At 45.7% G+C, this 11,591-nt stretch overlaps 1 protein-coding gene across 1 annotated transcript in view; it reads left to right on the forward strand.

The window, feature by feature from the left end:
* The window catches only part of ARID1A (AT-rich interaction domain 1A), a 77,966-nt gene extending 70,160 nt beyond the window's left edge, over window positions 1-7,806 (forward strand). Inside the window, exons 14-20 of the mRNA XM_077837720.1 lie at window positions 87-259; window positions 440-590; window positions 715-846; window positions 993-1,089; window positions 2,648-3,521; window positions 3,819-3,949; window positions 4,873-7,806. Of these exons, the coding sequence (XP_077693846.1) occupies window positions 87-259; window positions 440-590; window positions 715-846; window positions 993-1,089; window positions 2,648-3,521; window positions 3,819-3,949; window positions 4,873-6,582 (3,268 nt within the window). The 3' untranslated portion in view covers window positions 6,583-7,806. The remainder of the gene's footprint in view (window positions 1-86; window positions 260-439; window positions 591-714; window positions 847-992; window positions 1,090-2,647; window positions 3,522-3,818; window positions 3,950-4,872) is intronic.
* Window positions 7,807-11,591: the final 3,785 nt, after the last annotated feature.

Raw genomic sequence — 11,591 nt, forward strand, 5'->3', positions numbered from 1 at the left:
CTCCTCACCTACAAGATGGGTGATCTGGGGTGTGGGGGCGAAGAGTGGCACAGGACTTTAAAGAGTATGTTCTTGTATTATATCAGGAGTAACTCAGTAGGTCTTCAGGATGCCTTTGCAGATGGCAGTGACCCCACTTTCCAGAAGCGGAACTCCATGACTCCAAATCCCGGGTACCAGCCCAGCATGAATACCTCCGACATGATGGGTCGCATGTCCTACGAGCCAAATAAGGATCCTTATAGCAGTATGAGGAAAGGTGATGGAGCTCTTTTATACAGAAGCACTTAACCCATTGAACTGTCTAACCCCTGAAAGGTGCCTTCGGGATATATGCAGCCCCTGGGCCAGAGCCATCCATCTCCTGCAAAAGGGGAGAATGTTTTTTTCTGATTCCAAGGTGAACTTTCTGTGCTGATCCTTTCTTTTCCTCTCCCAGCTCCAGGAAGTGACCCCTTCATGTCCTCAGGGCAGGGCCCCAACACTGGTATGGGTGACCCGTATAATCGTGCTGCAGGTCCAGGGATGGGTAACATGGCCCTGGGACAACGGCAACATTATCCCTATGGAGGTCCTTACGACAGAGTGAGGTGAGGGCTTGCTGGACTCTAAGTGTAATAGTGTATCCCTTATTCACAACAGTGACTTCCCTGGTAGCCTCTTTTCTCTAGAGGAACAAAGGAGCAGCCTTCACAAGTGTATGTGTTTGTGCAGGACGGAACCAGGAATGGGACCCGAGGGAAGCTTAGGAACTGGAACTCCCCAGGCCAACATTATGCCTTCCACCCCTGACTCAGGGATGTACTCTCCCAGCCGCTATCCACAGCAGCAACAGCAGCAGCAACGGTAGGTGCCGGCTGGTGCCAAGCAAGCAGCGTTTGCCAGTTAATAGAACTGGCTGCCTCCCACTACAGACAGGGAGTTCAGAAACCCTTATTGCTAAGTGTGCACCTGGGCAGGAGGTAATGCACCTGTTCAATCTCTCTCTGCAGACATGATTCCTATGGCAATCAGTTCTCCACTCAAGGCACATCCTCTGGCAGCCCCTTTCCCAGTCAGCAAACCACCATATATCAACAGCAACAGCAGGTGAGCTCCCCAAAAGTCTCCAGTTCGCTCCAGGGAAACGTGGGATGATTTACCTGTGGAAAGTTTTCAAAAGCAAATTGTGTTCTGGGGTAGCTGTCTGCTGTACTGATTTCTGTGTAATGTTTGAGAGTTCTATAGAATGTACACGCCCAAACATCATGCAAAACCTTTCCATGTTACTGCCAGTTTCCAAGTAGTTAAACAGGTTTTAATGCAACTTCGCTGTAATACACGTTGTGGTTTTGTGCAGTGTGTACATTTCGTCCTGTTAGCTGTGTTCTGTAAAGTGGGGGCTCTTCAGTACATAGCTAGTACACTTACTAGTTCAGATTCCAGGAGCCCAGGAAGCTTCACTTGGGGTTCTGTGCTCCCTGGAACATACCTGTCTGATCCCCACAGTATCTCTAACAGTCTTTGGTGTCCAGTCAGCAGGTTTGTCTAGTATTTCATGTATGGCCTGGTCATCATCCCTTAATAGGTCTAGGTAACTGCCTCTGACTTGGATCCTTCCACGCAACCCAGAATTTTCTTGGATATTTTTCACTTCCTGAGCCCATTGCTGAAGATTTTGGGGTTATATCCCTCCCTTGAGTGTTATACAGAGTACCTTTTTCAGAGAAGAGTTTAGTGTAACGTCCATAAAAACGAAGAAAGGAAATTTAATTTGCTATTCATGGCAATGCCTCAACCAGTCCCTTGTTTTTCTTGCAATTTTGGGATAGATCCTGTCTGGCTTGTGAACATAGAGTAGAGGGCACTTTCAGAGCTGTGCTAAGAATAATTCCAACTGCTTTGCAGTTTGTTTGGCTTTGCAACCAGAGCCATAGGGCACTTGGCCAAGGGTTTCAGTTACTTTGGTTCTCAAGTGTCTTCCTGGAGCTCTAGAGCATCACGTTGAAGCCTAGATAGACAGCACGGTAGTTAGGGCACAGGACAGGGTGTTGAGATCTGGGTTTTAATCCTGGTTCTGTCATGGCCCAACTGACCTTCCATATGTAAAAAAGGGGTCATCCTCACTTCTGTAAGGTGCTTTGAGATCTATGATGAAAGGAACAATTAGAAGTACAAACTGTAGCTTTTGATTCACACCCTATCTGAGAGTTCAGTGGAACCTTCTGTTCTGCTGTCCAGTTTATGGAAGAACTGGAACAGGGTCTGCTGAAGCTGCTGAGACCGAACAGGAATCCACACACAGATTGTACTGTGGGGTGACTGTACTAAAGGCTAAGAGGCTGAGCTCTTTTTATAGGCAAGTCTTTCCCACTGATTGTTAGCCTGCCCTGAAAGCTGCCCTTATGGAAGCAGCTAGGATAACTCAAAATGCCTGAAAGAATCAGTCTTGGCTTGTAAACTTCGGAGGCTGCTGTCTCTTCAGGCCTCATGTGGGAAGGTTGGTCTTCTTGACCATTTAGAAAAGTTCCCCTCAGTGCAGGTTAGACAGTAGCATTCGTATGATTTGGGGATGCAGTCCCACTTGGTCTGTGCAGCTCTGCCGCATTGCCTTTAGCGTTTTATAAATAATCTCCATTACCAACTGCTTTGTGCATCTTCCTTGTAGAATTACAAGCGACCGATGGATGGCAGTTATGGCCCACCTGCCAAGCGGCACGAAGGGGAGATGTACAACGTATCGTACAGCACCGGGCAGGGGCAGGGGCAGCAGCAGCTGCCTACAGCACAGACCCAACAACCGAGCCAGCAGCAAACTGCACAGCCTTATACGTGTCCTGCTGTGGAGAACCAGTATGGGAGTACATACCCCGCCACTGACCGCCGACCTGCTGGAGGGCCGCAGAACCAGTTCCCGTTCCAATTTGGCAGAGACAGGGTCTCGGCTCCCCCGGGCTCGACTGCCCAGCAGAATATGCCACCACAGATGATGGGTGGTCCCATACAGTCTACTCCAGAGGGCTTGCAGCAGGGCAGCTTGTGGCAAGGGCGCAATGAAATAGGGTACAGCTATCCAAATCGGCAGAGTTCAGGCTCTGCAGCCCAGGGGCCTGCTTATCATGGAGTGAATCGAACAGATGAAATTCTACATGCAGATCAGAGGGTAAATCATGAGGGGCCATGGCCCTCCCATGGGAACCGTCAGCCTCCTTACGGTCCTTCTGCCCCGGTACCCCCAATGACAAGGCCCCCACAGCCTAACTACCAGACCCCTCCTAGCATGCAGAATCACATTCCTCAGGTATCCAGCCCAGCACCTCTGCCCAGACCTCTGGAGAACCGCACCTCACCCAGCAAATCTCCGTTCCTGCACTCGGGGATGAAAATGCAGAAAGCAGGACCTCCCGTCCCTGCCTCGCATATAGCCTCAGCAGCCGTACAGCCTCCCATGACACGACGGGACATCACCTTCCCACCCGGATCCGTGGAAGCTACGCAGCCCGTGTTGAAGCAAAGGAGACGGCTGACCACGAAAGATATTGGTAAGACTAAGCTCCTGCTCTGCTGTAGCTGTTGGGGATGTCCTGTCAGAACCATCACTGCTTTTGGGGGCAGGCTGTTGGGAAGGGAGCCACCAAAGGAAATGGGTCTCAGGTGGCCTTGTCTGAATCACGCCCCACCCTCCCACCGCATATTTAGTTTGTCTGCACTGTGGTCAGTAAAGCCCCGTGGAATGGGCTCTGCTGTCCATGGAATCAGAAAGCAATATTGAGTGTCAGTCCTTTTTTTTTCCGTTTCTTAGTGCCAGGAACTGGTGGTATCATATGTTTGTATTACAGGAACTCCTGAAGCATGGAGAGTGATGATGTCTCTGAAGTCTGGGTTGCTGGCTGAAAGTACGTGGGCCTTGGATACCATAAACATCCTGCTCTATGATGACAACAGCATAATGACCTTCAACCTCAGCCAGGTAGGTGCAGATGCTCTGAGATCTAGGTCTTTGAAGCACTAACCTATGTTCAGAATCCTGTCAACAAGATAGCAGAATACAGGTGTTCTCCATCTAGAGCCAAACCTCCAGCCATCCCAACATTTGCAGAAATGTAACATAACTGTTGTGTAGGCCAACCCTGAATACATACATGTAGAGAGTCTGGGTAATTGCATGCCCGACTACTTTGTCGGTATACACAGTTATCCACTTGCATTGTGTGCAAATGCAAGGTTTTGCCTGGCTGGTGGATGTGTTGTCTCTGTGGTACAAAAAGGGAATAACAGGGATGAGGTGTTCAAACCTACCTTCACAGTAAGGGCACCGCAAAATTCTGAAGGCTGACTATCTTCTCTGATGAGCTACAATGCCATTTTGTTTTCTGTAGCTGTCTGTCTTTGTCACGCCTCTTTTCCTGAAGTTTGGATGCCAATTCAAGGAAGCTAACCTTCTTCCTAAACTGGCTCTGGCTGGGTGTCTGGTGCATGTGGCGTTATACCTCCTTCCTCCTCACCCCAGCCATAGCAAAAAATATGAACTACTATATTGTAAATACTGTTTCATTTGCTGTTGTATTTTGCCACCCTGTGCTTGAAGGAAGGAGGAGGTGACCAGGAAGGGGGTGTAGGGGCGTGTTGTGTGTTTGGTCAGTGATGGATAGTAAAATACTGACTGACCTTTTTTTTTCTTTCTCCCCCTCCATTACCCCCTTTCCCAGAAGATGGGAAGTCTGTTTAGAGTAGCAATACTGTAATGTGTAACCAGTATAATAAGAAACTAATTGCCAATACGGTTTCAGCTCTTAACTCTCTTCTGACCAACTTCCCCAGTCACTTGTATTGGCCTAGCTTGCTCTGATTTATTTATTTTTTCCCCTCCTCCCCTTGTTCTTTCTATTGCAGCTGCCAGGGTTGCTGGAGCTACTGGTGGAATATTTCCGGCGTTGCCTGATCGAAATCTTTGGGATCCTAAAGGAATATGAGGTGGGAGATCCAGGACAAAAAACACTATTAGATCCTGAAAGATTCTGCAAGTCTTCAAGTCCCCCTCCTGAAGAGGGGGACGAAGAGGAGGAGCCACAGAGCCCTAACTATGAGGAAGAGGAGGAGGAAGAGGAGGCTGCATTTGCAAGTAAAGAGAAAGCACCCCTAGAGAGCAATGAGGAAAAACTAGTCAGTAAATTTGACAAGCTGCCAGTCAAGATAGTGCAGAAGAACGACCCATTTGTGGTAGATTACTCAGACAAGCTGGGGCGAGTACAGGAGTTTGAAAGTGGACTGCTGCACTGGCGGATTGGTGGTGGAGACACCACTGAACACATTCAAACCCACTTTGAGAGCAAAATGGAGCTACTGTTAACTCACAAACGAGTTTCCTGCAACTCTGCCTTGAGAAAACGTTCCACAGCTGAGAGCAATCCAGGAACTAGAGAGGGGGAGAATCTGCCATCTGATGGTCCCCCGGAGAAAAGGATAACGGCTACTATGGATGACATGCTTTCGGCACGGCCAGGTTCGCTGGCGGAGGAGGAGGTCAAAAACTCGGAAGCAACAAAGGAAAGCAGCAAATTTCCATTTGGCAGTAGTCCAGCTCAGAGCCACAGAAATATCAAAATTCTGGAGGACGAACCTCACAGTAAAGATGAGACACCCCTGTGCACCCTTCTAGACTGGCAAGACTCTCTAGCTAAACGCTGTGTCTGTGTGTCTAACATCATCAGGAGTTTATCGTTTGTGCCGGGCAATGACTTTGAAATGTCTAAGCACCCCGGTCTGCTGCTGATTCTAGGGAAACTGATTCTCCTGCACCACAAGCATCCGGAACGCAAACAGGCACCACTGACCTATGAGAAGGAAGAGGAGCAGGACCAAGGGGTGAGCTGCAACAAGGTGGAGTGGTGGTGGGACTGCTTGGAGATGCTGCGTGAAAACACGCTGGTTACACTGGCCAACATTTCTGGTCAGTTGGACCTCTCCCCGTACCCGGAAAGCATCTGTTTGCCTGTCCTGGATGGACTCCTCCACTGGGCAGTATGTCCATCAGCAGAGGCCCAGGATCCTTTTCCAACCCTGGGGCCTAATGCTGTCCTCTCCCCTCAGAGACTGGTTTTGGAAACTCTCAGCAAACTCAGCATCCAGGACAACAACGTGGATTTGATTCTTGCAACTCCCCCCTTTAGTCGCTTGGAGAAGGTCTATAGCACCATGGTGCGTTTCCTTAGTGACAGAAAGAACCCAGTGTGTCGAGAGATGGCTGTGGTACTGCTGGCCAACTTGGCACAGGGCGACAGCCTGGCAGCTAGAGCAATTGCAGTGCAGAAGGGCAGCATTGGCAACTTGTTGGGCTTCTTGGAGGACAGCCTGGCAACCACTCAGTTCCAGCAGAGTCAGGCCAGCTTGATGCACATGCAAAACCCTCCCTTTGAGTCGACAAGTGTGGACATGATGCGTCGGGCAGCTCGGGCGCTGCTTGCCCTGGCCAAAGTGGACGAGAACCACTCTGAGTTCACGTTATACGAGTCGCGGCTGTTGGACATCTCCGTGTCGCCTTTGATGAACTCGTTGGTTTCACAAGTTATTTGTGATGTACTGTTTTTAATTGGCCAGTCATGACAGCCGTGGGATGCCTATACCCCTGTGTGCGTGTGCGTGAGTGGAGAACTTAGAAACTGACTGTTGCCCTTTATTTATGCAAAACCACCTCAGAATCCACTGTCTGCCCTGCGCTGCCCTGCTTCTCCCTGGGAAAGATGTCCCCCTTCCCTTTTCCCCTTACCCCACCCTCAACTCTGTCCTGAACCCCCAGTTCCAGGAGACAAAAGTTCTGCCTACGTAGAAGACTTTTTTTTATTTTAACCAAAGTTACTGTCGTTTACAGTGAGTTTGGGGAAAACGACTTGCCGTGTTATCGCATCGACAGGCGCCACTTTCATAACTGTTTTTAATGGTAAACTCGGAAGGACAAAAGTGACTGCTGAACTCTGTGGTTTATCGTTGTACATTCACAATCTTGCAGGAACCAAGAAGTCACCAGTTGTGAACAGACCTTGTCCAATGGAGGCCTGTGCAGTAGAGTGTAGAACTTCATGTACTGTACACCTTAAACTGTAAACATACTGTAATAATGTCTCACATTGAAAAAAAAACGCTGGATCAGCAGCAAGCTGTAGTTTTTAAAAATGTTTTTAGTTAATGTTGAGGAGAAAAAAAAGGCTTTTCCCCCAAAGTATCATGTGTGAACCTACAACACCCTGACCTCTTTCTCTCTTCCTCCTTGATTGTATGAATAACCCTGAGATCACCTCTTAGAACTGGTTTTAACCTTTAGCTGCAGCCTGAACGCTGCCACGTGTGTATATATATATGACGTTGTACATTGCACATACCCTCAGATTCCTTGCAGTTTTGTCCCCCTCCTCCCCACCCCTTTATAGTATGACGAGTTAACGAGTTGATGACCTGCAAAAGCGAGACACAATTATTTAATCTCTTGCCAGACATCTCTCTCTGAAGGATGCTGTACAGGTCTTTGTGTATAAAGTCATTGCTGTCTCAGCAGCCAATCAACTTATAGTTTATTTTTCCTGTTTTGGTTTTCTTTCTAATCGAGGTGTGAAAAAGTTCTAGGTTCAGTTGAAGTTCCTGATGAAGAAACACAATTGAGATTTTTCAGTGATGAATTCTGCATATTTGTATTTCAGACGATGTAGCTAAAAACTTGATGTAAATTCCTCCCTTTTTTCCTTTTTTGGCTTAATGAATATCATTTATTCAGTATGAAATCTTTATACTATATGTTCCACGTGTTAAGAATAAATGTACATTAAATCTTGGTAAGATGTTTGTAAGGGTTTTTATTTTTTATTAGAAAGATGGATACTGTCTGTCTCTCCACTGACCCTAATGCCATGTTCTTGTCTGTTGGCATAGACTAGCCATAGTGGTGGTGGTTTAGCTTCATAAATACCAATCCTGCTTCCAGGGAAAATCTGAATTTTGTAGTGGAAACTTGGGAGCTAATTGGGAATTCATTCATTGTGAGGTTAAAAAGGAAAAAGTACAATTTTTAGAGGCAGAGAAACAGTTGCCTTTTGGTATTTGAAAGAAGGAAATTTTATTTAGAAAGAGCGAGATGGAGAGAGAACTTTCTTGGAACTTTATTGTGTGGACTCTGACTTCCTGAAAGAAAGGGGGTTTCCAGTAAGTGGGGGTTTAGCGACCTTCAGCCAGCAACCAAATTTCAGTCTGTGGCCCAGTAATCCTTGTTCTGGATGTGACAATCTGCACGTTAATAGGTTCTGGTTGGTTAGTAAATGTATAAATTTTACTTTAACTTTTCATAAAACATTGCTGAAATTGTGGCAAAGTCAATAATGAAATGCCATGTAAGTAAAAAGACCAGCAAAGGAAAAGGAGTGAATTATTTTAATGTAAATATCCTTTCTGTTCAAGAAATCCAGAAACACCTCTTGTGTTTCGGTGGTGTTTTTGCTTTTTTAATTAATCCTTCCTCCCTGACATGTCCCAGTTCCTAACTTTGAAACCCACTGCCCTTTGGTGATTAGTCTTTAACTTCAGACTTCTGGAAGTAATTCCACCTCAATGTAATGGTGTTTATTGGTGATAAACGGGCTTCAAAACCAAACATTATACAGTAATTTATAACTCTTCTTGCTTGGCTGGTGGGAATTGGGGAATCTTTAAACCTCCAGTTCCTTGGGAAATTGAGTAAATAGGGAAGTGAGCTCATAATAAAGTAGTATCTCTGGCCTTATTTTTGTGTTCTTTAAAAAAAAGGTGTGTGCAGAACTTTAACCATTTACATTTAATTTTAGCAGTGTGCTAATTACTGGGATGACCACTAAAGTATCAAGTCCCTATGACTGCATCCTGAAAAGTTTTTCTGTACGTAGAAAGACGATGATCTGTGTCTTTAATCAAGCACACTTCATGTCTGGTCTGTAGATTCTCTTGTCTCCTAGCCGCTTTGTTTAAATGGAGAATCTCATGTCTGGTTCTTGTAGGCATTAGTGAACTAGGAAATCTGAATTGACAGAGTGAGATTTTAAACTAAAAGAACCTCAGCAGCAATGTCCACAAGGTACTGCCAACAGCTTGTGTCCAAGGGCTTGTCTGCAGGCTTGCAAGTCTCTCTCCGTCCAAAGGGGACTTCAGGTATTTCACAGCTAACGCTACGTGGAGAGGCACAGAAGAGTGAAACTGCCAATAATTACCAGTTCTACTGACATCTACTAACTGAGCCGAGGGGAAACTCCTAGCATGTTCCCCACAAGGTGGATTAATTTATGTATATTCCAGTGGTCTTCTAAAAAATGGTATACATTAGCATAGATTGAAAATAAGTTCAGTGAGAACAACCACTGTCCACAATTTGTAATTAGGTTTGACTCAATTCCCTGACTTTAAGCCCAGCAGAATGCAAGTCTTAATGCTTTGACCTGACTTCTACTGTTGCAGGGAATGCCTGTGGAAAATTTGAAGCCTAAGTCCTTTTCTTGACCCAGGGAGCTGAGGCAGCCTTTTTATCATTCCCATTAGCAGGAGAGAACAGAGAGCTGGTTCTCCCATCTTCCAGTCAGAGCCTGGACTGAAGCAGCTTTATGGACCTCCTTTGAAGATATGAGTGAAGATGACTGTCAGTTCGATGTATTGCTAGAATGTTGTTTAACAGATTATACCCCAAACAGAAGAAAATGCCATATTTGCAATATTTTGCTAGATTTTTTCAAACCAGATTACAGACAGAACTTTAACATGTCCTTGATGGACTGTGGGGCCCTTATTTAAGTTTAACCACATCATTGATAAGTACGTTGTGAGGTCTCAGCAAAATCAAAATCTGTAAGTCACTATTCACTCTGTGGGCAGGATCTTGAGTGGAGCCTTTTTCACTATAAGTAATGTTAACTGAATGCACAAATATGGTACGTTACCCAATGTACTGTAGCATGTAACATATAATGTACTTTGGCATGTTACTGGCCTAAACTGAATTGCTGACTTAATGCTGGTCTACTCTGAGCTAAGATCAAGTGTAGTATCTGTATAATTACATCATGCAAAATTCCTTAATGTAGACAAGGTTTAAGTGAGGAAGACAGTGATGATCGTTGATCGGGACAGTTGTGGCCTGTACTGAATTGCCTTGGCTGAGTTCTGAGGCTTGATAACTAGAGGGTTGGAGATCTGCCCTCAGGTATGCACTGTGGCACAGCTAATGGCATAAAGCAGGCAGAACGGACAGCATTGCTTCAGTAGAACCTACTGCAATGGGGATACTCAGGTATTGGTTCCTCATGTCCCTCAGGGGAAGAACATCGTAGTGGACTTAAGCTGGTACTTTTCAACAGCTGTCACTGCCTGCTCTGTGGGTTGCTTTTGGTTGGGAGGAAGCTAGTTCATGGTTTTCACTGATGGTTGCCAACTTTTATCACAGTATCGGCATATCAAAAAAGTGTCTTAAACACACTGAGCTAGCCAGGGAGAGGCCCCTTCCCAAGACTTTATAAAACCAAAATGCTTAGTTGCTACTTTATGATGCATCTGTTATGTGGCTATATCTATTAAATGAGAACAGGATACCTGAGTACCACTAACCTTAAGAATGAGTGCGCTGTTGTAGTTTTGTTATCCTGGGGCTAATTTGCAGTTACCTTCTGTCCTCAATCTGTTTTATCCAGTTGGGGGGTGGGGAGGGGAAGGATTAGGTATGGAGTAGGAGAAAGGAGGAAATATTTGTGTAGGTGGATGTACATTAAATGTTAACTTGAGTGATTCACACATGCCACCAGGCTCTTCCTGCTGGCCTTGTGGAGTGAATTTATTTAAGGGGAGATTTTAATTTTCCATGTTACTTTTCAAACAGAGGGCAAACTTAGATTTTAGACATCTTTTAATTGGAAGTGACAGCTAGAATGCCAAAGTGTGTCTGGTTTCAGAGTAACAGCCGTGTTAGTCTGTATTCGCAAAAAGAAAAGGAGGACTTGTGGCACCTTAGAGACTAACCAATTTATTTGAGCATTAGCTTTCGTGAGCTACAGCTCACTTGCATCTGATGAAGTGAGCTGTAGCTCACGAAAGCTTATGCTCAAATAAATTGGTTAGTCTCTAAGGTGCCCCAAGTACTCCTTTTCTTAGAGTGTGTCTGGTTCCCTGCTCAAGTCAGGTTCATTACTTTCTTAAAGGCTGAGATTCAGTTCATGACTCTTTGCAAATGAGTATTCTTGCAATCAAGTCTGTACCGCTGGACTTTCGGCCTGTCAAGTCCTTGCAGCCGCACAGGAATAGACCAAATGGGGAATGATTGCTGTGGAAGCCGTTCAGCGAAAGGTTGAAGAAAATTCTTGCCATGGCTTGTCTCATTCCTCCTACAGCTAGCGCTTTTGCGGTAGAGAAAAGAGTCTGTGCATCAGCAATGTCTGTAGGAGGATTGGTTTTATTTCTCTCAAGTACATTACACGAGAAAATGTATTTTCCTTCTTAAGTAAAAACATATCCCTTAATGACCTTTTCTACTCGTCGTGGGGGCCTACTCGAGGAGAAGAGGGCTAGGTCTCTAAGAGTCTACGACCTACAGTTACAGCCGTTCTAGTACCGGAATG

This window comes from Eretmochelys imbricata, chromosome 19, assembly GCF_965152235.1.
Source record: "Eretmochelys imbricata isolate rEreImb1 chromosome 19, rEreImb1.hap1, whole genome shotgun sequence".
Taxonomy (NCBI): Eukaryota; Metazoa; Chordata; order Testudines; family Cheloniidae; genus Eretmochelys; species Eretmochelys imbricata.